The sequence below is a fragment of the Phascolarctos cinereus genome, unplaced genomic scaffold (assembly GCF_003287225.1).
Source record: "Phascolarctos cinereus isolate Bilbo 61053 unplaced genomic scaffold, phaCin_HiC Scaffold_3;HRSCAF=262, whole genome shotgun sequence".
Taxonomy (NCBI): domain Eukaryota; kingdom Metazoa; phylum Chordata; class Mammalia; order Diprotodontia; family Phascolarctidae; genus Phascolarctos; species Phascolarctos cinereus.
The window spans coordinates 226,215,317-226,241,020 of record NW_027555736.1 but is presented as its reverse complement, the minus strand read 5'-3'; the positions used below and the strand labels follow the sequence as shown (position 1 = coordinate 226,241,020).

The window sequence follows — 25,704 nt, the reverse complement described above, 5'->3', positions numbered from 1 at the left end:
GTTGGCAATATATAGAAATGCTGATGATTTATGTTAGTTTGTTTTACATCTTTCAACTTTGGTAAAGTTGACAATTGTTTCAATTAGTTTCTTAGTTGATTCTCTAGGGTTTTCTAAGAATACCATCATATCATTTACAAAAAGTTATACTTTATTTCCTTGTTGCTAATTCTTATTCCTTCAGTTTCTTTTTCTTGTCAGTGTCATCACTAGCATTTTTAATATAATATTGAATAATAATGATGATGGTGGGCTTCCTTTCTTCATCCCTGATCTTATTAGAAAGACTTCTGGTTTATCCCCATTATAGATAATATATTTTCTTGGTTTTAGGTAAATAATACATATCATTTTAGGAAAAGTTTCATTTATTCCTGTGTTTTCTAGTGTTTTTTAATAGTAATGGGTATTGTATTTCATCAAAAGCTTTTTCTTCATCTATGGATATAATCTTATGATTTTTGTTGTTTTTGTTATTGATGGGTCAGTTATGCTTATAGTTTAGTTATCTGATCATTGCTGTAGTCTCCTTTGCTGTAGGTTAAAATTTTTGCATCAGTATTACTTAAGGAAAGTGATCTATAGTTTTCTTTCTCAGTTTTAGTTCTCCCTGGTTTAATATTAAAACCATCTTTTTGTCATAGAAGGAATTTGACAGGACTTTTTTTTTTCAAATAATTTATGTATTATTGAAATGAATAGTTTTTTAAATGTTTGGTAGAATTTGCTTATTCATCTCCTTAACTTCTTTTTTATTTATTTTGTGGTTAGATTTATTTGAAATCCCCTACTAGTATTGTTTTACTGTATATTTCTTCCTGTAATGTATTTAAATTTTCCTTTAAGATTTTGGGTGCTATGCTGTTTGGTTGCATTTATGTTCAGCAATTGGTATTAATTCATTATCTATGGTACCTTTTAGCAAAGTATAGTTTCACCGATTATTTCTCTTAATTAGTTCTATTTTTGTCTTGCTTGCCTGAGATCATGATTGCTACTCCTGACTTCTTTTTTACTTCAACTGAAGTATAATAAATTCTGATCCAGCACCTTATTTTAAGTCTGTATGTGTCTTCTTTTTCAAGTGTATTTCTTGTAAACAACATACTGTTGGATTCTGGTTCCTAATCCATTTTGATGTCTTCTGTTTTATGGGTGAGTTCATCCTAGTTACACATTCACAATTATAATTGCTAACTGTGTATAATTTGCTAACTGCCCATCCATCCTATTCTCTTCTACTTATCCTTGACTTTTTTATCCTGTGCTCTTTTCAAGTCTGTTTGTCTTCTGACCACTGTCTCTTAATCTGCTTTCTGTCTTATCACCCTCCCTCCTTTCTTTGAGCCCCTTCCTGTCCTGCTTCCCTGATGGATAAGATGGATTTCTTTACCCAACTGATTGTGTGTGCGTGTGTGTGTGGGTGTGTGTGTATTTTTTTCCTCTTTGAACCAGTTCAAATGAGAGCGAGGTTCAAATGATGCATGCTTCTACCCATTTTCTATTCCATTACAAAATCTCTTTCTTGTGTGCCTCTTATTTGTAAAATGATGTCCCCTCCTCTTCCTTTCCCTTCCCCATTCTCCCAGTATATTCCTCTTTCTCAGCCTTTTATTTTTCTTTTGAGATCATACCAACAAAACAGACTCATACCAATGTCCTCTGTCTAAGTAAACTCCTTCCAACAGCCCCAATGATGATAAAAGTTCTTGAAGGTTACATGTACCATCTCCTAATTTGAAAGTGTAAACAATTTTACTGTAATAAATTTCTCATGATTTGTCATTCATATTTACCTTTTTTATGCCTCTCTTGAATCTTATGTTTGAATGTCAAATTCTCTATTTAGCTCTACTCTTTTCATCAGAGATGCCTGGAAATCTCCGGTTTCATTAAATGTCCATTTTTCCCCCTGTAAAATTATACTCAGTTCTATGAGGTTGAATATTGTTGGTTGCAATCCTAGTTACTTTGCCTTCCAGAATATCATATTCCAAGTCTTCTACTTCTTTATAGTGGTAGCTGCTAAATCTTGTTTGAGCCTGACTGATGCTCCATAGTTTCATTTTCTTTTTTTATGTGTGAGGTAATCAGGGTTAAGTGACTGCCCAGGGTCACACAGCTAATAAGTGTCAAGTGCCTGAGGCTGGATTTGAACTCAGGTCCTCATGACTCTAGGGCTGGTGCTTTATCCACTGCACACCTAGCTGCTACACTCCATAATTTCTGAATTCTTTTTTTCTGACTGCTTGCAGTATTTTCTCCTTGACCTGGGAGCTCTGCAATTTGGATATGATGTTCTTCAGATTTTTCATTTGGGGATCTCTTTCAGAAGGTGATTGGTAGATTCTTTTCTTTCTATTTTGTCTTCTGGTTCTATGATAATTGGGCTGTCTTCCTTTATAATGTACTGAACTGTGATGCCTAGGCCATTTTTTAAATTGTGGCTCTCAAGTAGTCTAATAATTCTTAAATTATCTGCCCTCTATTTTCCAGGACAGTTATTTTTTTGATGAGGTATTTCACATTGTCTTCTTTTTTTTTCATTCTTTTGACTTGGTTTTATTGTTTCCTGATGTCTCATGGCGTCATTAGCTTCCACGTAATAAATTTTAATTTTTAAGGAAATACTTTCTTTAGTCAGGTTTTATACATACCTTTTTTGCCATTTGGCCAGTTCTGATTTTTAAGGAGTTGTTTTCTTCAATAAATATTTTTTGCTTCTTTTACCAAACTGTTAATTCCCTTTTCATGATCTGAACTTCTCCACCTGAATCTCCTGCTCATTATTTAGTTCTTATTCAGATTTTTAGTTCTTTCTACCCTAGCCCTTCCTCCTGACTAACCTTGGAGAAACAATAACTAGAAAGCATTCAGTGATTGAATGTTCAAGGATTGTAAACAAAGTTTGTGTTGGGCCCTAATCTGTTGCTGATGTAATTTTGGCTACAGTGTCAGAAAGCCAGTCAGTTGAAGTAACCAAAATCCCATCTGAGATGAAACAGACCTGCTTTAATCAGCAACTCCAGTGAAAACTATCAATCTTTTTTTGTTACCTCTGTTTTATAATCTGATAGTTTGATTGAATCTCTAGCTGCCATTCACACAGACTGAACAGATGAGAGCATAGTTTCTAAGAGATATTTCTATCTGGCATTCTCTTTCAGCAGAAAAATTTGCCTTTGTGATTCTGTCTTGTCCTTTCTTCTTGTTTGTATCCACTTTCTTTGGACTTCACATATTCTCTGGGCTTTAGCCATGATTCTCTTTAATTGGGAGAAGTAAGGCCTAAAACTTGGTGTCCAGAGCCCCTTTGTAGAATTTATCTGCTACCTTTCCTTCTTTGGATATCTTTGTACAGTAGAAAAGTATCTTAATATTTGTAAGAACCATATATTTTTTTCAATTAGATAAGTAAGATCTTAACCACTTGAAATGCAGAAGCTATTCCTCATCATACTGGGGCACTGGGAAGATTCAAGGAGTTTTGCAGTGGGTTAGAAGTCCTGGTGTATGTTTTTGTTTCCTCCTGCTAGTAATAAGGAAACAAAATAGGACTTCTTTTTTCCTCTGATTCTGTTAACAGAGAGACTAGACTACTTCAAAAGAATATTCATTGATGTAAAGGGTATAGAATACTTAAGAACCCTTGCCCGTCATAATAGAAGGAGGCACAGAATCAGAACAACCCTGTTTATGTAAGTAGTAGAACTAATATTCTGTGTATCTTACTTTAATTTAATTTTGATTTCTGTAGCAAAGTCCAGGCTCGAGTAGCCTTCTCTGCCTACCTCCAACATGTTCAGACGCGACTGATGAAAGACAATGGAGGCCAATCCTTTAGTGCTAATTGGGCTGCCAAAGAAGATGAACAGATGGTAAGTTTCTGTATGTTAGGACTGCTCTGGTGGGTAAAACTGCGGCTATAATTGTGTTGACTTTCTTCTGAGATATGTAACAGTGAATTCACTGAATAAGAGGGTTATTTCATGCTACTTTAAGTATTTCTGTAAATGTAGAGAAAATCATCTGATGGCACTTACTCAATATGGAGGATAAAATTTGGCCCTTTGAAATGGAAATACCCCATTGCAGACTTCGTAACCACCTTCTTCTTCATAGGAAACACTCCAGAAATTATCCTCCTTTGACTTGCCAGTTATTTCTTTAATATTCATAAATTTGTTTAAATATTAGACTTACTGGCAGTTAACCAAACTTTTGAAAAATTGTCAGTCTTTATTACAAACCTTGACTTTTGTGTAAAATTCCTCAACAAGTCCTTTCTTGTATCAAGGGGACAGAAAACATCAAGCTGGTTGATGAGAATAAAGTGTCCTGAGAAATCTCTAGTCTTCTAACTCAAGACAGAAGGATCTTTAGGTTTGGAAAAGCTTTATTCTCTGTTTAGTTTAGCAGTCATTATTCCTCCATCTTCCTAGTTCTTTATACTCAAAAGGCAGGGTCTTATATTAGACTTAGTATGAATACAATTTGGTTATCCTTGAAAGTAGCTTGTGAGAGTTAAAAAGCCAGAGCAGCACACAGCAGAGAGATAAAACCTTATGTTGTGAATAATCCTTCAGCTGTCGGTGGAAAATGTTAGCCCTGCTTTTTCCAAGTGGAAAATTAAAATTACTTCTTCAAGAGTCAGCTTGTCTGCTGCACAGTGAAAAATAATGTTTTAAAATAACAGATTGAACCACCCTACAGTAAAGTCAGCTAGGGTAGTACTGTGAAATCCAGCCCTCTGACTTAGACATCACTCCTTTATGCTGGAGTAAATTGGCACTAACAGGACAACTGACCGAATATCCAGGAAAAAGGAGAAAAAAAACCCCAATCTCTTAAAAAATATCCATTGAAGATTGCTGGTTTGGGATTTCTATTTGATTATCATAGGGTATTTACTAAAGATTTTGGTATCATCTTTCACATGATTTGCTATTCATTGAAACACAACGATCTGTGAAAGGTCCTCTGTATTCCTTTTAAAAAAATAACTTTATTGGATTTTAAAAGCATATTTTTGCTGATGTATTTTTATTTTTGCATCACCTGCATTTCTCATAGTATCCTTCTTCCATGCCCTTCCCAGAAAGCCATCTCTTATAGTAAAGAATGTTTTTAAAAAGAGAGAAAAAGTTCAACTGAAGTGAGCAACACATTGAAAAAGTCTGATATATGGGTGGTAGTCTGATACCTTTGCAAAAAAAAAAAGCAAGAGGAGGTGTCTTCTGATATTTCTTCTTTGGGTCAACCTTGGTCATTATTTTTAAACTTGTTTGAATAATTTTATTGTTTTTGTTTATGCTTTATTGTCATGTGTATGTATATATACATATATTTCTTATGTATGTGTTTATATTTTTTCCTCATTCTGCTTATTTTACTTTGCGTCAATTCATGTGTCTTTCTGTGCTTCTCCTTATTCGTCACGTTCATCATTTCTTACAACACACTAATATTATCCATTAGCCAGGCCTTGTTTACCCATTCTACAATTTATGGGCATTATTTCTAATTCTTTGTTCCCACAGAAAGTGTTACTATAAATATTTTGCTCATTCAAAACATTTTTTTTCACTGACATCCTTGGACCATATGCCCAACTAGAGAGTCTCTGGGTGAAAGAGTATCGATACTTTAATCACTTTGATAAAATAATTTCAAATAGTTTTGCAGAATGGTTAAACCCATTCATACCTCAGCCAACGATTTATTTCTGAGCCCATCCTTCCACAGCCCCTCCAAGATAGATTAGTTTCATCTTTTGCCACCTTTGCCAACTTGCTGGTTATGTGATAAAAGCTCAGGATTATTTTCATTTGCTTTCCTCTTATTTTTGGTGATTAGAGCATTTTTTTTTGTCATCACAGGTTGTAAACCAGGCACCCATGAACTTTCAAAAAAGTAACTATTTCAGTCATCATCATTGTAATCCTATGTATTTATTTTATAAATTTAAAAACATTATTCTGAGGTATCCATAGATTTGACCAGATTGTGCCAGAGTGGTTCATGACACAAAAAAAGTTAAGAACCTCAGTTTTATGGTTTACATTTATTTTTAGAATTGTTTGTTTATATCATTTGACCACTTACTGGGAAATCACTTTTGATTTTACAAATTTCTTTTTTATTTAAAATTTTTATTTTTCAGTTCTAAATTCTCTTTTTCTAGCTCTACTACCCATTGAGAAAGCAAGCAGTATAATACCATATTATACATGTAAAGTCATGGTTTTACATATTTCTAATAATTGTCTATATATCGTGGTTCTCAGAATTTTTTCGGAGGTTTATAATACAAAACTTTGTTTTCCTGAGTTTTTTCCTAAGTGCATTAATTTTGTCCTAGCAAAAGCTTTTGAATTTCATGTAATTGAAATTACTTTATCTTTTGAAGTTGCATTTTATTGCTTGTTTCATTATGAATTTACCACCTTCCCATAGCTATGAAAAGTATATTATCTGTTTCTCTTTTAATTTTTATGTTATTTTTAATATTCACATCATGTATCCAATTTGAATTTATCATGGTATATAGTACAAATGTTGATCTAAAGCTAGATAATGCCAGACTACTAATAGTTTTCCCAGAAATTCTTTTAAGATAAGTAGTTCTTTCCCAGATGATGAATGTTTTCAGGTTTTTGAAAACCAGATTATTGAGCTGTTATTTCTAATTCTTTCTTGTCTAGTCTGCTCCACTGAGCTACTTTTCTGTTTTTAACTGATACCAAATGGTTTTGATGATTATGCTATATAATATAGTTTTCAATAGTATGTAATAAAGAAGTACTTTCTTTGCTACCTTTTTTCTTTATTTCCCTTTCATTTAGATCTTTTGTTTTTCCAATTGAATTTTGTCTAGGTATAAAGTATGTGTTTGGTTTGTATGTTACTAAATCTGTAAATTAACTTTGGCAATATTGATATTTTTATTTTGGCATGGCACAACCATGAGTACTGATTATTCCTACAGTTATTCAGATTGTCCTTTGTTAAAGAACATTTTGTGATTATATGTATACAGATATTGAGTATCTTTTGATAGGCTTTCTCCTGTGTATTTTTTACATTAAACAGTTATTTTGAATAGGACTTATCTTTCTGTTATTTCCTCTTGGATTTTGAGATTTCAATGTATATAATTTAGTGGATTTATTTTGTAGGTTTCAAATTTATTGAAGCTATCATTTCAGGTAGTTTCTTTGTTGATTCCCCAGTGTATTTTAAGTGATCATGTGGTCAGTAAATAAGAATAGTTTTGTTGTCTCCTTGCCTGTCTTTATGTCTTTAATTTCTTTCTCTTGTCTTATTGCTATGGCAAACTTCTCTAGGCCTGTATCAAATAGCAGTAGGCAAAGTATACATTCTTTATTTATTGGAAAGTTGCTACTATTTCCCCATTCCATATAATGCTAGCTTTTGCTTTGGTAGATACTTTTTATCATACTAAAATAATTCCTATATGTCTTTACTTATAAAGATTTTTTTTTAAATTAGTGTTTTCATTTTAAAAAGGTTCGGTATGAGTTCTGCCCAACAAATGCATTACTGGCCTTGTGACCTTAGACAAGTCATTTAGCATCTCAGTGGTCAAGGTAACTCTTAATATATTGAGATAGTTTGCACATCTAGGATTTCCCTTTACCAATAAAATCACTTGTTCAGAGCCTATCTCCTTTATTGATATAATCATGTGATTTGGAGTTTTTAATATAAATTTTTAATATAAATCATTATGTTGAATGTTGTCCAGATATTGAACTATTCCTGATGTAACTACAACTACAACTTGCCTGGATTTGACTTAAAATTTTTTAATCAATATTCATTAATGATATTGAGGTATAATTCTCTTTCTTTGCTTTGTCCTTCCTTAGTGTAGGTATCAGGATGGTATTTGTCTCATAAAAGGAAATTGGTAGAGTGTTTCCTTCCTCAGTTTTTGAGAATAATTTCTGGAGTATGAGTATTCGTTTTTCTTCAAAATTTTGATAGAATCATCCTCTAAATCCATCTGGACCAGATTTTGGTTTTGTGTTTTCCCCTTTTGATAGTTGCTTTACATTAAAATTCAATTCACTTTTGTGATCTCTGATTGGGGTTCTATTAACTTGGGTGATTTATATTTTTGTAGATAATTTTCTGTTCCTTTTGATTTCTCGGTTACATTCACGTGATTTTGTATAGTAGGTTATGATAATTTTTATTTCTTCTGGGCTTGTTGCAATTTCAACTTATTTTTTATTTTCTTAATCTGATTTTCTTACCTCTCTTTTTAAATCAGGTTTGGGTAAAGCTTTATCAATTTTGGAAGGCTTTTCAAAGCTTTTAGCTTTCTTGATTGGTTCTACACTCTTTTCAGTTTCATATATATAACATACTTTTTTTTCTTTCAAAGTTTTCTCTTTGGTGCTTATTTTCGACTTGATCATTTGGTGGTTTTCTAGTTTTCAATTTCACATTTAGTTCATTAATCTTCCTTTTCTGTTTAGTTAATGTATGCTTTGGGGATATAGTTTTTCTGAGTATTGCTTGAACTGCCTCTCAGAAATTTTGGCATGTTCTGTCATCTTTATCATTGTCTTTCACTTAGTTAATAGTTATTTTTGTGATTTGTCCTTTGATCCACTTGTTATTTAGGATTTAATTATTGAGTCTTAATTTAGAACTTTGTCTTGTTCCTGTGACCTTAGATTGATTGCTATTTTTTTATCAAGATATCAAGGGTGTGTTTGATATTTCTTTTATATTTACATTTATTTGTAATATCTCTGTATTCCATTCTGTAAGTTTCATGTGGTGCTGAAAAAAATGTATATTCCTTAGTGGTTCCATTCAGAAGGTACCTTAACTCAAAATTCTCTAACAGTTTATTCAGTGCTATATTTTCACTTTTGAGAAGTTCTCTATTAGATTTATCAAGCTCTGGGAGAGAAATAGTGAAGTCTCCAACTTATATTGTGTTAGTATGTATATCTTCTTGCAATTCAATTAATTTTTCTTTAATAAATTTTGATTCTATGACATTTGGTACATATGTGCTTACTATTAATATTACTTTTTGTCACTGGTTCTTTAAGCATATTTTAATTTTTTGTTTATAGATATTATGCACTTTTATTTGCCTTGCTAAATACAATGATATTGCAACTCCTGTTTTTAAATTAACCTGGTACATAGTAAATTTTATTCTAGACTTGCATTTTGACTACGTATATTTTGCTTTGCAGATATGATTTTTGCAAGCAGTAAGTTGGATTTTTCATTTGTTCTGCCATTTTCTTTTTTATTGAATAGTAAGTTCACTTTTTTAATATTTGGTTTTATCTTTTTCATCAACAAAAATTTCCTCTTTCTCCTGCCACTGTTACTATCCCATTGGGGAAAAAGAAAAACAAAACCCTTGTAACAAAAATGTATAGTGAAACAAGTTATTGTCTGTGTCCAAAAAAAATATGTCCCTGTATGCACCCTGAGCCTCTTACCTCTTTTTCAGGAGGTGGGGAGTATATTTCATTATGGGTCCTCTGGAATTGTGGTTGGTCATTGAATTGATCATAGTTCTGAAGTTGTTCAAATTTGCTAGTCTTTACATTGTTGGTTTTATATAAATTATTCTCTTAGTTCTGTTCACTTTACTCTGCATCAGTTCCTAAGTGACTTCCCAGGTTTCTTTGAATATGTACTTTTCATAATTTCTTAGAGAGAAATAGAATTATTTTATTTTCATCTACCATAATTTATTTAGCCATTTTTAATGATAGTCCCCATCCTTAGTTCCCACAACAAGAACTGCCATAAGCATTTATGTACATATGTGTTCTTTTCCTCATTCTTCAATATGTTTGGCTCTAGTATTGCTGGGTCAAAGGGGTGGGGTATATACAATCTAACGGCTTTTTGAGCACAGGTCCAAATTTCTTTTCAGAATGACTACACCATTTCTCAGCTTTACCAATAGTGCACCTGTTTTCCCATAGCCTCTCCAATGTACGTTGTTTTCTTTTTCGTTTGCTCATGTAGCTTAGAAATAAAACTCTAGGGGCAGCGAGGTGGCGCAGTGGATAGAGCACTGGTCCTGAAGTCAGAAGAACCTGAGTTCAAATCTGGCCGCAGACCAAACACTTGACACTTACTAGCTGTGTGACCCTGGGCAAGTCACTTAGCCCCAAATTGCCTGCAAATAAAAGGAAATTTTAAAAGAGAAAGAAAGAAAGAAATGAGACTGTACTTAGAGAAACTTGATAAAAAGACTTTTTACCAGATATCTGGTTCCCTTCAAATTTTAGCCGTATCAGTTTTGTTTCTGCAAATACTTTTAAATTATTTGTAATCGGAATGTTATATTCCATGATACTGTCTGTCCCTTATTTGATTATGAATTCTTCCTTTATCTATAAATTTGAAATCTATATCTATAAATCTATATCTATAAATTTCTTCCTTGTTCCTCTGATTTGTTTATATTATCCTTTACGTCTAAATTTTCTATCATTTTGGAGGTTATCTTGGTATATGTCATAAGAAGTTGGTCTATACCCAGTTTCTGCCAGACTGTTTTCTAGTTTTCCAAACAGTTTTTTGTCAGATAGGGATATTTGGGTTTATCAGACAAGACATTCCTGTGTTCCTTTGCTTTTGTCTGTTGTATACCAGTGTTTCCTCTGATTTACTTCTCTGTTATTATTTTGATAATGACTACTTTGTATAGTATGGTTTGAGATCTGGTACCACAAGGCCTCCTGATTCCCATCTTTTTCATCTTTGCTTCCGAGATTATCTTTTTTCTTCCAGATAAATTTCCTAATTATATTTTCTAACTCTATAAAGTAATCCTTTTGTAGTCTGATTGTTATGGCACTGAACAAGTAAATTAATTTAGGTGGTATTATGATTCTTATCACATTGTCTCAGCCTTATGAGGAGCAATTAACATTTCTCTAATTATTTAGGTCTGTATTTGTGGAAAGAATGTTTTGTAGTTATATTTGTATAGTTTCTGTCTTGGCTGGTAGACCCCAAATGTTTCATACATTCTGTAGTTAATTTAAATGGAATTTATTTTTCTATTTCTCCTTGCTTGTTTTGTTAGTAATAAACAGAAATGCTGATGATTTGTGTAGATTTATCATATGTCCTACGACTTTGTTCAAGTTATCCATTGTTATATTTAATTTCTTAGTTAACTATAGTTATATAGTATCCATATCTATATAATCTATAATGTCATCTCCAAAGCAGTATTTTTGTTTTCCCTTTGTCTATGCTTATTCCTTCATTTCTTTTTGTCTTTTTCTGTAGCTTGCATTTCTAGTTTTATATCAAATAATAGTTGTAGTCAGTCAATCAGTGAATACTTATTAAGTGCCTACAATGTACCAGTCACTGTGCTAAGTGTGGGGAATACCAAAAGTGGCTCTTAAGGAGTTCACAATATAATGGAGATAATAACAAACAAACAAATATGCAAAAATAAGCTAGATATAGGGTAAATAGGAAACAAATAGGAGAGGGAAAGCATTAGAATTAAGGGGTATTGGAAGAAGCTTCCTAAAGATGTGATTTTAGTTGGGACTTCAAGGAAGTCAGTAGTCTGAGAAGTAGAGGGAGAACATTCCAGGCATGAGGGACAGAGAAAATGCCTGGAGTGGAGGGATGGAATGTCTTGTTCATGGAACATCTAGGAGGTCAATGTCAGTGGTTCTAAGAGTATGTGTTGGGAAATAAGGTGTCAGAAGACTGGAAAGGTAGGAGGGATCTAGGTTATGAAGGGCTTTGTATGCCAACCAGAGGGTTTTGTATTTCATCCTTGAGGTAACCGGGAGCCACTGGGGTTTATTCAGTTCAGGAAGGCAGGAAAAAGAGAATGACATGGTCAGACCTGTGCTTTACAAAAATCACTTTGGTGGTTGAATGAAGAAGGATGGATTGGAGTGGGGAGAGACTTGAGGTAGGCAGACCCGCAGTAGGCTGTTGCAATAGTCTAGGCATGAGGTGATAAGGGCCTGCGCTAGAGTAGTGGCAGTGTCAAGAGGAGAGAAGGGGGTGTACTTGAGAGATGTTGCAAAGATGAAATCAGCAGACCTTGGCAACAGATTGGATATGGGGGCTGAGAGATAGTGAGGAACTGAGAATGACACCTACATTTCAAACCTGAGGGATCGGGAGGAAAATGTTATTCTCTACAGTAACGGGGAAGGTAGGAGGGAGGGTTGTGTTTAGAGAAAAAGATGATGAATTCCATTTTGGACATACCAAGTTTAAGATGTCTACTGGACATCTAGTTTGAGATGTCTGAAAGGTAGTTGGAGATGCAAGATTGGAGGTCATTAAAGAGTTTGGGGGAGGATAGGTAGATTTGAGAATTGTCAGCATAGAGATGATAATTATATCCGTGGGAGATAAGGAGATCACTAAATGAAGTAGTATAGAGGAAGAGATCACTAAATGAAGTAGTATAGAGGGAGAAGAGGAGGGCCCAGGACAGAACCCTGAGGAACACCTATGGTTGGAGGGTATAATCTGGATGAGGATCTAGGTAGGAGACTGGGAAGGAGTGGTATGCTAGGTAGGAGGATAACCAGTAGAGAGTGGTGTCCCCAAAACCTAGAGAGAAGAAAATATCAAGGAGGAGAGAAAATATAAAATACCTCATGGGAAAAACAACTGACCTGGAAAATAGATCCAGGAGAGACAGTATCTGAATCATTGGACTACCTGAAAACCATAGTCAAAAGGAGGACCTAGACAGCATGTTTCAAGAAATTATCAAGGAAAATTGCCCTGATATCCTGGAACCAGAGGTCAAAATAGGCATTGAAAGAATCCATATATCACCTCAGAAAAGAGATCCCAAAATAAAAACTCCAAGGAACATTATAGCCAAATTTCAGAATCATCAGGTCAAGGAAAAAATACTACAAGTGACCAGAAAGAAACAATTCAAATATCAAGGAGTCACAATCAGGATTACACAGGACTTGGCAGCTGCAACGTTAAAGGATCTGAGCTCATGAAACATGATATTCCAGAAGGTAAAGGAGATAAGACAACAACCAAGAATTACTTACCTGACAAAATTAAACATAATTCATCAAGGGGAAAAAAATGGTCATTCAGTGATTTTACGCTTTCATAAGGAGAAGACCAGAACCAAAAATTTGTCCTCCAGTATCAAGACCCAAGAGAAACATAAACAGGCAAAAAGGGGAAAGAAAACATAAGGGATTCAATAGAGCTAAACTATTTACATCCCTATTTGGGAAGATAGTTGTAATGCTTAAAAATTGTAACACTGATAGTACAGCTAGAAAGAATATACTGAGGGTATGGGTATAAGGTGAATTTGGAATGACATAAAAAAATTAAGGGGTGTACAATGGATGCAGAAGGAAGGAATAGGTAGAATGGAGTAAATTATTTTACATGAAGAGGTACAAAAGACCTATTACAGTGGAGGGGAAGATGGGAAGGTGGGTGATGAGCATTGCTTGAACCTTGCTCTCATCAGTATTGGCTCAAAGAGGGAATCATATAATCAGTTGAGTATAGAAGTGTATCTCACCCGAGGGAAGTAGGAGGGGAGGAGATTAAGTAAAGGGGGTGGAGACTGACAGAAGGGAGGACAGATCAGGGAGGTGGTAGACAGAAGCAAACAAAACACTGGTGAGGAGGGAAAAGGTGATAGGAGAGAAAGGACAGACAGAAGGAAAAATAGGATGGAGAGAAATACATAAGTAGTAATCCAACTGTAATGTGAATGGGATTAACTCTCCCATAAAACAGAAACACGTAGCAGAGTGGATTAAAAAACAATCCTACAGTGTGGTGTTTGCAAGAAACAGACTTGAAGCAGAAAAACACACAGAGAATTAAAGGTAAGGGGCTGGAGCAGAATTTATTATGCTTCAGCTGAAGAAAAAAAAAAGCAGGGGTAGCAATCCTAATCTCAGACAAAGTAAAAGCAAAAATAAACCTAATTAAAAGAGATAAGGAAGGAAACTACATCTTGCTGAAAGGTACTACAGACAATGAAGCAGTATCAGTACTAAACATATATGCAGCCACTTATTCTTAAAGGAGAAGTTAAGTGAATTACAGGAAGAAATGGACAGCAAAACTATACTAGTGTGGAATCTCAACTGTCCCCTCTCAGAACCCAATAAATCCAACCAAATAAATAAGAAAGAAACTAAGAAGACAAATGGAATTTTTAAAAAGTTAGATATGATAGACCTTTGGCACAATTTAGACATAAAGGGTAACATCATAGGCAAATTAGAAGAGCAAGGAATAGTCTACTGTCAGATCTATGGGGAGGGGAAAATTCATGACCAAACCAGAGATAGAGAGCCTTTAAAAATGTAAAATAGATTATTTTGATGATAGTAAATTAAAAAACTTTTGTGCAAACAAAATGCAGCCAAGATTAAAAGGAAATCAGAAAGCTGGGAAACAATCTTTACAGCAAGTGTCTGTGATAGAGGCTTAATTCCTCAGATATATAGAGAACTGAGTCAAAGTTACAAGAATACAAACCATTCTCCAATTGATAAATGGTCAAAGGATATGAACAGGTAGTTTTCAGATGAAGAAATCAAAACTATCTATAGGCAGATGAAGAATGCTCTAAATCGCTTTTTATTTTTATTTTTTTTATATTTTGGCAGTTGGGGTTAGTAAGTATATTGCTTTTTACTAGAGAAATGAAAAGTAAAAGAACTCTGAGGTACCACCTCACACCTCTCAGATTGGTTAATATGACAGAAAAGGAAAATAACAAATGTTGGAGAAGATGTGGGAAAATTGGGACACTAATGCACTGTTGGTGGAGTTGTGAACTGATCTAAACATTCTGGAGAGCAATTTGGAACTATGCCCAAAGAGCTATAAAACTGTGCATAGCCATTGATCCAGCAGTGCCACCTCTAGGTCCATCACAAAGAGATCATAAAAGAGGGAAAAGGATCTATGTGTGCAAAAATATTTATAGCAGCTCTTTTTTGTGGTGGCAACATATGGAAAATTGAGAGGATGCCCATCAATTGGTGGTGGCTAAACAAGTTGTGGTATATGAATGTAATGGAATACTATTGTGCAATAAGAAATGATGAGCAAGTGGATTTCAGAAAAACCTTCCTTCCATTGTTTTAACTTTCAGATGAGTATATTGGGGTTCCCAGCTATTATAGTTTTACTGTGTGTTTCTTCATGTAATTCAATTAATTGCATATACCGTTACTAAGATTTTTGGCACATATGTGTTAAGTATTGGTATTAATTTATTGTTGATGATATCTTTAAGCATAATAATATTTCCCTATTTTCCCCTCTTTTCATCAAGTCTGTTTTTGTTGTGGCCTTTCCTGAGATTATGGTTACTAACCCTTGCTTCTTTGAGTTAATCTGAAGCACATTGGATTTGCTATATAGCCCAATATTTTAACTTTTATGTTAATCTTATACTTTCAAGTATATTTCTTTTAAGCAAATATTGTTGGATTTTGCTTTCTCATTTATTCTGCTACTGTCCTCCATCTTATGGATATTTTCATCCCATTCATGTCCAGGGTTTAAACAATTATGACTTACCCTCCATCCTTTCTTCTTATTCTTCTCCCTGTTTTTTCTTATGTCCCTCCTCACTCTTTCAAAAGTTGAAGAGGCTACTGAGAAACAAGGAAGGGAAGGATAAGGAAGGGCATAAGCATTCATATAGTGCCTGTTACATGCAAGATACAGTGCTAAGCACCTTACAAATATTATCTCAGTTGATCCAAAGTCATTCATAATTTGATAATCTCATTTGATAAGGAGTGTGATCAACACCTATGACCTAAAATTGTTGTCTACTTCCTATCCTTTGCCTTTATTCTCTTCCTCCTGCCCTAATCCAAATCACACATTCTTGCACTTTTTTTTTTGCATTTAAAAAGCCCTCTTCATGATCCATCTCTGAGATCAGAGTTTGTTTTATTTATAATTAATCCCTCTCTGATCCTGTCTTCCCTCTTATTCTCTTATTTTAACCTCTCCCTCTTCCCAGGTGTTTCCTGTTGAGTTTAATGCATTTCTGCACCAAACTCTGTGTGTCCATGTATGTATATGCTCAACCATACTTTTTTCTATTTCACATGAAAGTGAGGTTCCTGTGTACCTAATCCCCCAACTTCTTCCTCCATGTTTGTATAATTTTCTCCAGTACCCTATATATGAAATAGCATGTTCTACCCAATTCCTCCTTTTTCCATCTTTACAGTGTTCCTTTTTCCTTTCCTTAATATAACCAAATATAATAAAACTACTTTCAGACCCTATATCTTATTTGTGCCTTCTATAATCCTTAAATACAATAGTATTTTTTTATTTTTTTTTTTTCCATATGCTTTCGAGTTGAAAATTTTTTCTCCCTTTTTCTCCCCCCGACCCTCCCCAAGATGGTACAAAATCTGACATAGGCTTTATATTTACATACCCATTAAACATATTTTCACATTAGTGAAGTTGTAAGTAAAAATTAAAACCAATAGGAGGAACCATCAGAAAGATGAAACAAAACTCAACTGAAGGTAAAAATAAGTGAGAGCGATTCGACTTCCATAGTTCTTTCTTTAGATGTGGACAGCATTTTCCATCCCGAGGCCTCTGGAGATGTCTTAGATCCTTGTAATGCTGAGAAGGGTTCAGTTTAACATTCTTAGTCATTGCATAACATGGCTGCTGTTGTGTACAAAGTCCTCTGGGTTCTGCTCACTTCACTCAGCATCAGACCATATAAGTCTTCCCAGGTTTTTCTGAAATCAGCCTGTTCATCATTTCTTATATAGTATTCCATTACATTCATATACCACAATTTGCTCAGCCATTCCCCAATTGATGGACATCCTCTCAATTTCCAATTCTTTGCCACCACAAAAAGAGCTGCTATGAACATTTTTGTACATGTGGGTGCTTTTCCCATTTGTTTGATCTCTTTCGGATATAGCCCTAGAAGTGCTATTGCTGGATCAGAGGGTATGCACATTTTCGTAGCCCTTTGGGCATAGTTCCAAATTGTTCTCCAAAATGGTTGGATCATTTCACAACTCCACCAACAATGTATTAGCGTTCCAATTTTCCCACATCCTCTCCAACATTTATCATTTTCCTGTTTTGTCATGTTGGCCAATCTGATAGGTATGATGTGGTACCTCAGAGTTGTTTTGATTTGCATTTCTCTAATCAATAACGATTTAGAGCATTTTTTCATATGACTATAGATGGCTTTAATTTCTTCATCTGAGAACTGTCTGTTCATATCCTTTGACCATTTATCAATTGGGGAATGGCTTGTGTTCTTATAAATTTGTCTTAATTCTCTATATATTTTAGAAATGAGGCCTTTATCAGAAAGACTGGTTGTAAAAATTCTTTCCCAATTTTCTACCTTCCTTCTAATCTTACTTGCATTGGCTTTGTTTGTACAAAAACTTTTCAATTTAATGTAATCAAAATTATCCATTTTGCTTTTCAACAATAGTATTTTCAAGAACACATAAGGAAGCTGGGTGTCATTGGGCCTGGAGTCAGGAAGAACTGGATTAAAATCTAGTCTCAGATACTTAGTGGCTGTATGATCCTTTAATCACTGTCTGCATCAGTTTCTTCAGCTGTAGAATGGGAATAATAATAGCATCTACCAAATAGGGCCATTGTGAAGCTTAAATGAGATAATATTTATAGAGTTCTGCTTCTGGGAGCCAAGGTGGTGGAGTAAGAAGTAAGTCGCTCTTACCCTCCCTTATTAACCTCTGAAAGCCTAGAAAATATTGCCCCAGAAAAAACTCTGGAATAACTGAACCAGAAGAAAGATGGAGTGCAGCAGTCCAGTAGCCCAGGTAGCTTGAGAGATTAACGGGAAAGGCCCCTCTTGTTCTAGGGGAAGGGGAGTAGCACAGAATGGGAGGCATCCTAGCAAGCTAGCAGAAAGCCCCATCTCAGCATACCAGGAGGAGATCCTGAAACCTAGGTGGTGGAGCAGGCAAACACCAACACCAGGACCCCTGAGTGCCTCAGGGAGGGCAGGGGAACTGGTGGGAACCAGCTTGGAAAACCACCAGGGGCCTCAGCATTCTGCAGCAGCTGGCTCTCCCAGTGCCTCAGCAAAACTAAGGGAAGCAACAGGAGCCCCAGGCGGATAAACATCTGCAACATCCATCTGAAAGGAGCTGAAATAAGCAAAAGTAAGGAAAGGCTCGGGCAAACAGGCAACCTCCAGGGGCCAGACTACCCAATCCTACCCCTAGAGTTCCAGTGTTGCTGATTCCAGCCCAACACCAGGTAAGCTGCCAGAGCCCTACATCCTCCAGCTGCCAGCATCAGAGGCCCCAGCACGTAAAGCCAGTGACCAGGCCCTAGGCTGCCAACACAGGTCTTAGATCAGTGGCCCCTGCTCCCCAGCAGGAGAGCTCAATCTCTTTAAAGGCCAGGAAATAAGCAAACACCATAAGCAAAAAGAAATGTACGATAGATTCTTATTATGGAAACAGTGAAGATCAAGGCAGAAATTATGAAGAGGACAGCATTGTCAACAAACCCACATCTGGAACCTCCAAAGGGAATATGAACTGGTCTGAAGCCCAAAAAGCCTTCTTAGAAGAGCTCAAGAAGGATTTTAAAAGTCAAATGAGAGGTAGAATTAAAAATGGGAGAAGAAATGAGTGGTATACAAGAATCAATAGTTTGGAAAAGGAAGGACAAAAATTAACTGGAGAGATAATATCTAGACACAGTGCCTGGCACGTAGTGGGTACTATATGAATGGTTATTCTCTTCCCTTTCAAGAGAATATAAGTTTTTCTTCTCTTATATAGAATATAAATACTTCATTGTACAGTCTATGTGCCATTTTATTTTTCTCAACTCTACTGTTTTTATTTTAAAATATCAACAAATTATACTCAGTTTTGCTAGGTAGGTTATTCTTGAATTAACCTTTTATTTTTTATCTCCTGGAATAATGTATCACAGGCTCGTGTTCTCTGTATAGTTATAGGTTGCCAAATCTTGTTTCATGCTGGCTAAGACTCCTCCTTTGTACTTGAACTCTTTCTTTCTGGCTTCCTGCAGTATTTTTTCTCTTTGATCTGGAAGCTCTGAATTTTGGCCATAGTATTCTTAGGAATTTTCATTTTGTGGATTCCTTTAGGAGGTGTTGGAGATTCAGCTTTAATGCCAGCATTTTCTGAGTTCAAGTTTACTATTGGGATGAAACAAGACACTATGTTATTGAACATTTAAGAAAATGAGGTTTACTTTGATGTAATGCAGCAAGGATGTGGAACAAGGATATAGTGGCATGTAGTTTCTCTCTGCACCAGGGCTTCTGAAACTTTTTCCACTCACAACCCCCTCAGTGCAGAAGCACTGCAAAATGTCTTAGACCAGATGTGAACTCAGGTCTTTCTGACTCCATGCCTAGTATTCTATCCACCATGCTACCGAGATATCTCATTTACTGTCTTTCCTTCCTTCCTCCTCTCTCCCGTGGGCAAAGAGGGGAGGGTAAAAGACCCTTGTAACAAACATTTAAAAATTAAAACAAATTCTTACATTCTTTCGAATATCCACAATTGTATGTCTCATCCTGCATGTTATATGCATGTCTCATGGCACTTATGGAGTTTATCACCTCTCTGTCAAGAAGCAAGCAATATTCTTAATTATCAGTACTCTGAAATCATGAATTGATCAGAGTTCTTAAGTCTTTCAGAATTGTTCTTTTTAAAAATGGTATTATTGTATAAATTCTTTTCCTGGTTCTGCTTACTTCACTCTGTTTCAGTTCATATAAATCTCATCTTTTTTCTGAAATTGTCCCTTTCATTATATCTTACGGCACAAAATTATTGTATTACATTCTCATACCATAATTTTTTTTATCCATTCTTCAATTGATTAGCACCTCCTTAGTTTCCAGTTCTTTGCCACCACAAAATAATTGCTATAAATATTTTGGTATGTATCAGTCCTTTTCACCTTTCTTTGATCTCTTTGAAGTATAGGCCTAGTAATTGTATCACTAGGCCAAAGAGTATGCAGAGTTTAGTAACTTTTTAGACATAATTCCAAATTGCTTCTAGAATGGTTGGGTCAATTCATAGCTCCACCAGTAGTGGATATAATGGTTTGTTGTTTATTTGTTTGTTTTTTAATACTGTTTTCCTACAGCCCTTCCAACATTTGTCATTTTGCCTTTTTTTTTTTTGGTCCAACTTTACCAATATGATGGATATGAGTTGGGTCCTCAGAGTTGTTTTGATTTATATTTTCTAATTATTAGCGATTTGACTCTTTCATATGGCTCTTGATAGTTTGGGTTTCTTATTTTGAGAGCTACTTATTCATGTTCTATTCATGTATGTATTCATTCATGATTCATTTATCATTTGGGGAATGACTCTTATAAATTTGAACCACTTTATATATCTTGGTGATGAAATCTTTATCAGAGAAACCTGCTGTAATTTTCATTGCATTGGTTTTGTTTATGTAAGAGCATTTTAATGTTCTGTAATCAAAATCATCCATTTTATTTTCTTGAGTCTTTCTATTCTATATTTGCTGATGAACTTTTCACTTATTTGTAGACCTGAAAAGGTAATTTCTTCCTTGCTTCTCTAATTTGTTTTATGATGTGATCTTTGATGCGTAAGTCTATCGTGTAAGTCACATAACTACTTGGAAATTATCTTAGTATATTGTGAGATGTTGTTGTTATTGTTGTTGTTCAGTTGTTTCAGTTGTATCCAACTCTTCACAACCACATTTTGGGTTTTCTTGGCAAAGATACTTGAATGGTTTGCCATTTCCTTCTCCAGCTCGTTTTATGGATAAGAAAACTGAGGCAAATAGGGTTAAGTGACTTGCCCAGGGTCACACAGCTAGTAAATGTCTGAGGCAAGGTTTGAATTCAAGTCCTTCTGATTCCAGGGCCAGCACTCTATCTCAACCTAATTTCTGGCAGAATGCTGTCCAGTTTTCCCAGCAGTTTAAGTGACATAAGTGAATTCTTATCCCAATAGATGGGATCTTTTAGTTTATTGAACACTAAGTGTGTTTGCTTCTATTTATTGTACACCAGATCTTTTTCATTGATTGACCTCTGTTTTTACCAGTACCGCATCCTTTTGTTGATTACATGTTTGTAATATAGTTTGAAATCTGGCACTGCTAGGCCTTCTTCCTTCTTACTTTTTCATCATTTTCTTGGATATTCCATTCATAATTTCTCATCTAGACAATAGACATACAATATCGTATCTACACCTTTTTTTAAAGAAAAATTATGGCTTTCTGGATTTCTTGTGAGTCTTAGATTTTCTTTTTTGACCTGTTCTTGATAGTACTTTCCATTTTCTTTTTTAATTCTTTTGTTTTAGGTTCTAGTATTTCTCGTTGTCTTTCTTGTAAGTCATTATTTCTTTTTGGTTCAATATAATTTTCATGAAGTTTGTGTTTAGTTATTTTTCCCAGACTTACTTAGAGAATTAAGACTTTGTGTCAAGGCCCGGATCCAAGCACTCCTGGAAAAAAAAAAATGAGAGGCTCTTGTTTCATGTGATCCACATTATCTGGGGTCCTGCCACAGAAGACTTTGTTCTTTAAGGATATCAGGAGAGGCTCAAGCCAAGGAAACACACTTCTGAAGCAGGCTGAAAAATAATAAGACCTGATGTCCTCTTGGCCTGAGAACCACAGGCTCCCAGTCCTTAGTTCAGAGTCAAAGCAACTCCTTTCCATGCTTAAGGTGTCCCTGGCCAGTCCTTAGTCAGGGCTTTCATCTTCCTGCCACAGAGTAAATCATTACAGGCTCCAGACTTTTCCTGACTTGCTCTTGTTCTGCATTTTTTAAGACTTCAGTGATCTAGGCCTAGGCCCGGCTTTTCTGGTGGGACCCTTTCCCTAGTGCCTGCAGACTTCTGGCTCTCTCTTTATATGGACCTAAACTGGAAGATTATACTTAATGCAGTCTTTTCCTGGATTTCTTGATCATTACTCTGGTGCTTTTTTCATTCTTTGTGAGCAGGGAAGACCTGTGATAGACCTGAGCTTTTCTCGTATTCACTCAGCCAAATTGAGGAGAGAGCTCTGTTCTTTTTCCTAGAATTTCCTTGCTTCATTCTCTTCATTAATTCTCTTAGCATCCTGCCTGTTCTGCAGTTTTACTGTCATGTTCATGATGTAATTCCTTATTCCTTTTAAAAAATATCTTTATATTCTTCATGAAGTTAAATCTTATAAAATGCCTATTTGTACTCTATTCTAAACAGTTGCTGTGTTATTGCTTTTTTAAATCTTGACCCATTTTCCCATTTTTTTTTCCTGTGCTGCCTTACCCCTTTGAAATACCAAATCATGAGGGAAATAATTTGGATGAAAACTGTGCTTTTTGGTAGAAAGTACTCTTATGTCCCAAAATGTGCCATTCATTTCTACTCACTGCCCTTGCTGTGATTGTTCTTCTTCCTATTGTCTGTGCCATGTCATCTTTTGGTCCCTGTCCCATGCAACCCAAGTCTTTTGGGTGCCATTTGCCATTATCCCATCTCATGGAACAGAATGTTGTCCGTGGTGGCACAGCTCTCTCATGAAGTGTGTCCAGTGTACCAGCTCTTTCTTCCCAGAGTAAATCCATCATGAAGTCTAATCCCTAATCTCCTCTATCTAATCAAGAACTCTAACTAATCACGTCTAACCTCAGGCATAAACTTCTCCCATGAAGTATTTTCATGGGACCTTTCCCTTTCATTCCTTCAGTTTTAATTCCTCCCTTCTTCCACCTTCACTTTTCTCTTGAAACCTGTCTTTTTGTAGAGGAGTCATCATCCTTTAACTGTGTTTCCATGGGATTTGATAAGGATACATGAAGTACAGTGCAATTTCTCCTCAGATATATACTAGCCATGTGACGCTGAGCAGCTTACTTTCTCAATCCCAATTTCCTTATCTGTAAAATGGAGATAATAATAGTACTACATCACATAATTATTGCAAGGATCAAATGAGATTACATATGAAGTGCTTTTCAAATCTTAAAACATTATGTAAATGTTAGCTATTATTATTGTTACTGTTATTGTCCATGTCCCCCTATCCTTACACCTCCCATCTTTCCATTTATTTGCTCTTAACTGTGCAGTTTTGCCTCACAGAATAGGAGATTCGCTTGGAGGTGATGGCTTTTTGTTGTTGTTGAGTTGTTTCAGATATGTCCAACTCTTCATGACCCCATTTGGGGTCTTATTGTCAAAGATACTAGAGTGGTTTGCTCTTTCCTTCTCTAGCTCATTTCACAGGTGAGGAAACTGAGGCAAAGAGGATTAAGTGACTTGTGCAGGGTCACACATCTAGTAATTGTCTGAAGCCAGATTTTAATTCAGAAAGATGATTCTTCCTGATTCCAGGCCCAATACTCCATCTACTGCACCACCTAACTGCCCTGCCGGTGATGGTGGTATGGTTACAAGAAATCCTTTTAAAAAATTAAACTATCTTTACTTCTTATACTTTTAAAATGCCCACGTATGTCCTTTTCACTTCCAATGCTGTTTTATGTTTTGATTCTTCTGTTTTGTTTTTATTTTACCTACAAGTCAGTGTCTTTTTTTTTTGTAATAACCTCTAAACATAAATATTTCATTATTAGTTTTGTGATGATTTTACTTATGTCAACAACAATAACAAACTTTCTTGTGACTCTTTTTGGGGATATGTTTAAGTCCAATGTTTGTCTTATCCCTTTTCCCCCCATGAGTGCTTCTAATTAGTCCCTCTTCATTAATAATTAAGCTCAGATTTTCAGGGTATATCATTTTGGGTTGCAGCTTGAGCTTTTTGCTTTTCTTATTGTAATATTCTGCAGGTATTAGAGAGTATGAAATAGACTTGTTATTTGAATTTCTTTCCTTTATATTCAAAGGTCTTTTTCCTGGTTCTTTATAAAATTTGTTATTTGCCATTGTTATTACTTGAGATATGTGTCCTCCCCCCACCATGACAAACTGTGGTTTCTTTTGATTGGTGCTTTGTTTTCTGAATTTTTGTTAGATTAGTTTTATTTTGAAAAGGACACACCGAGATTATTTCTCACTACTATTAGATTAAAATTTCCTTCAAGTCCTTGGATCCTATATCTTTTGGTACATTATTAATAATAACAATAACAGTTAACATTTATATAGTGCTTATTATGCACGAGAAACTGTGCTAAGTCCTTTACAGTTATTAGTTCATTTGATCCTAAACCCTGGGAGGCAGGTGCTGTTATCATCCCCATTTTGTAGATGACAACTGAGGCAAACACAGGTTAAGTGATTTGCCCATGATCACACAGCAAGTAAGTGTTTGAAGTTGGATTGGAGCTCAGTTTTCCATGATTCCAGGCCTAGCACTCTATTTATTGTACCACCAGCTAACTCAAATATTAAGGGGTGGTGTTATTTTTTTGTCTTGCTGCTTTTTATTTTTATGTATTTTATTTATCTCTCCAATAAAATATAAGGTTTTTGAGAGCAAGGACTATTTTTGACTTTGTGTACTCAGCACTTAGCATAGTCCTTAGTAGGTTAATAGGCATTTAATAATTGTTTGATTTGAATTGAACGGGATCTCTCATAGGAGGCTGTAAGTTTTTTGCAAGCAAGGATTATATGTTTTTCTATTTGTATCCCCCATAACACCTTGCACATTGTAGGTGGTCAATAAATATCTGTCAAGTAAGTGAATGAAAAACAAATAATATAGTCTTTCCACCATTTCCTTTTCCTCATCCATACGTAGCTTATATTTTGCTTCCTGGTACTTTTGTGCATTTGATTCTATGCTTTTTGGGGGTATAGGAGCTGGTAGTTCGTTTCCTCAAGCGTGCATCAAGCAATCTGCAACATTCCTTGAGAATGGTGTTGCCCAGCCGGCGATTGGCCCTTCTGGAAAGAAGAAGAATCTTAGCCCACCAACTGAGTGACTTCATCGTCGTCTACAACAAGGTAAGTGGCTCTCCTAATGGATAATGTCCATCCTGGTGTATTGAAACTGGATTTGGTATCAGAATATGGATTCAAATCCCAGCCCTGCTATTGCTTTTGTATCCTTAGGCAATTCATTTTACCTCTTTTGACCTTAATTTCCTCATTTATATAATGCAAAGGTTGAACTAGATCAGTCACTCAATCAATATTTATTAAGGCCTCCTATGTGCCAGGGATTGTGCTAAGCCCTGGGGTTATAAAAAGAGGCAAAAGGCAGTCCCAGCCCTTAAGGAGTTTACAATATAATGAGGGAAATGACATGTAAATAAATATATACAAAGCAAATTATATACAGGATAAGTAGGAAATAAATAATGGAGAGAAGGCACTAAAAATAAGAGGAGATGGAGAAGGCTGCTGAGAAGAAGAGGGAGAACATTCCAGGCGTAAGGGAGAGTCAGAGAAAATGCCCAGAGCGGAGGAATAGATTGTCTTATTTGTGCAACAGCTAGGAGGCCAGTGTCAGTGGACCAGAATGTGTTGGAGAGTAAGGTATAAGGAAATCAGAAAGGTAGTAGGCAGCTAGGTTATGATGGTCTTTGAATGCCAACCAGAGGACATTTATTTGACTCTGGAAGTGACAGGGAACCACTGGAATTTATTCATTTGAAGTAGGTAGGGA

At 35.3% G+C, this 25,704-nt stretch overlaps 1 protein-coding gene across 13 annotated transcripts in view; it reads left to right on the top strand.

The window, feature by feature from the left end:
* The window catches only part of TTLL5 (tubulin tyrosine ligase like 5), a 352,672-nt gene that overhangs the window by 131,210 nt on the left and 195,758 nt on the right, over window positions 1-25,704 (top strand). For all 13 annotated transcript variants that reach the window (XM_020986244.2, XM_020986241.2, XM_078151465.1 and 10 more), the window contains 2 exons: window positions 3,758-3,878; window positions 24,894-25,040. In XM_020986244.2, the coding sequence (XP_020841903.1) occupies window positions 3,758-3,878; window positions 24,894-25,040 (268 nt within the window). The remainder of the gene's footprint in view (window positions 1-3,757; window positions 3,879-24,893; window positions 25,041-25,704) is intronic.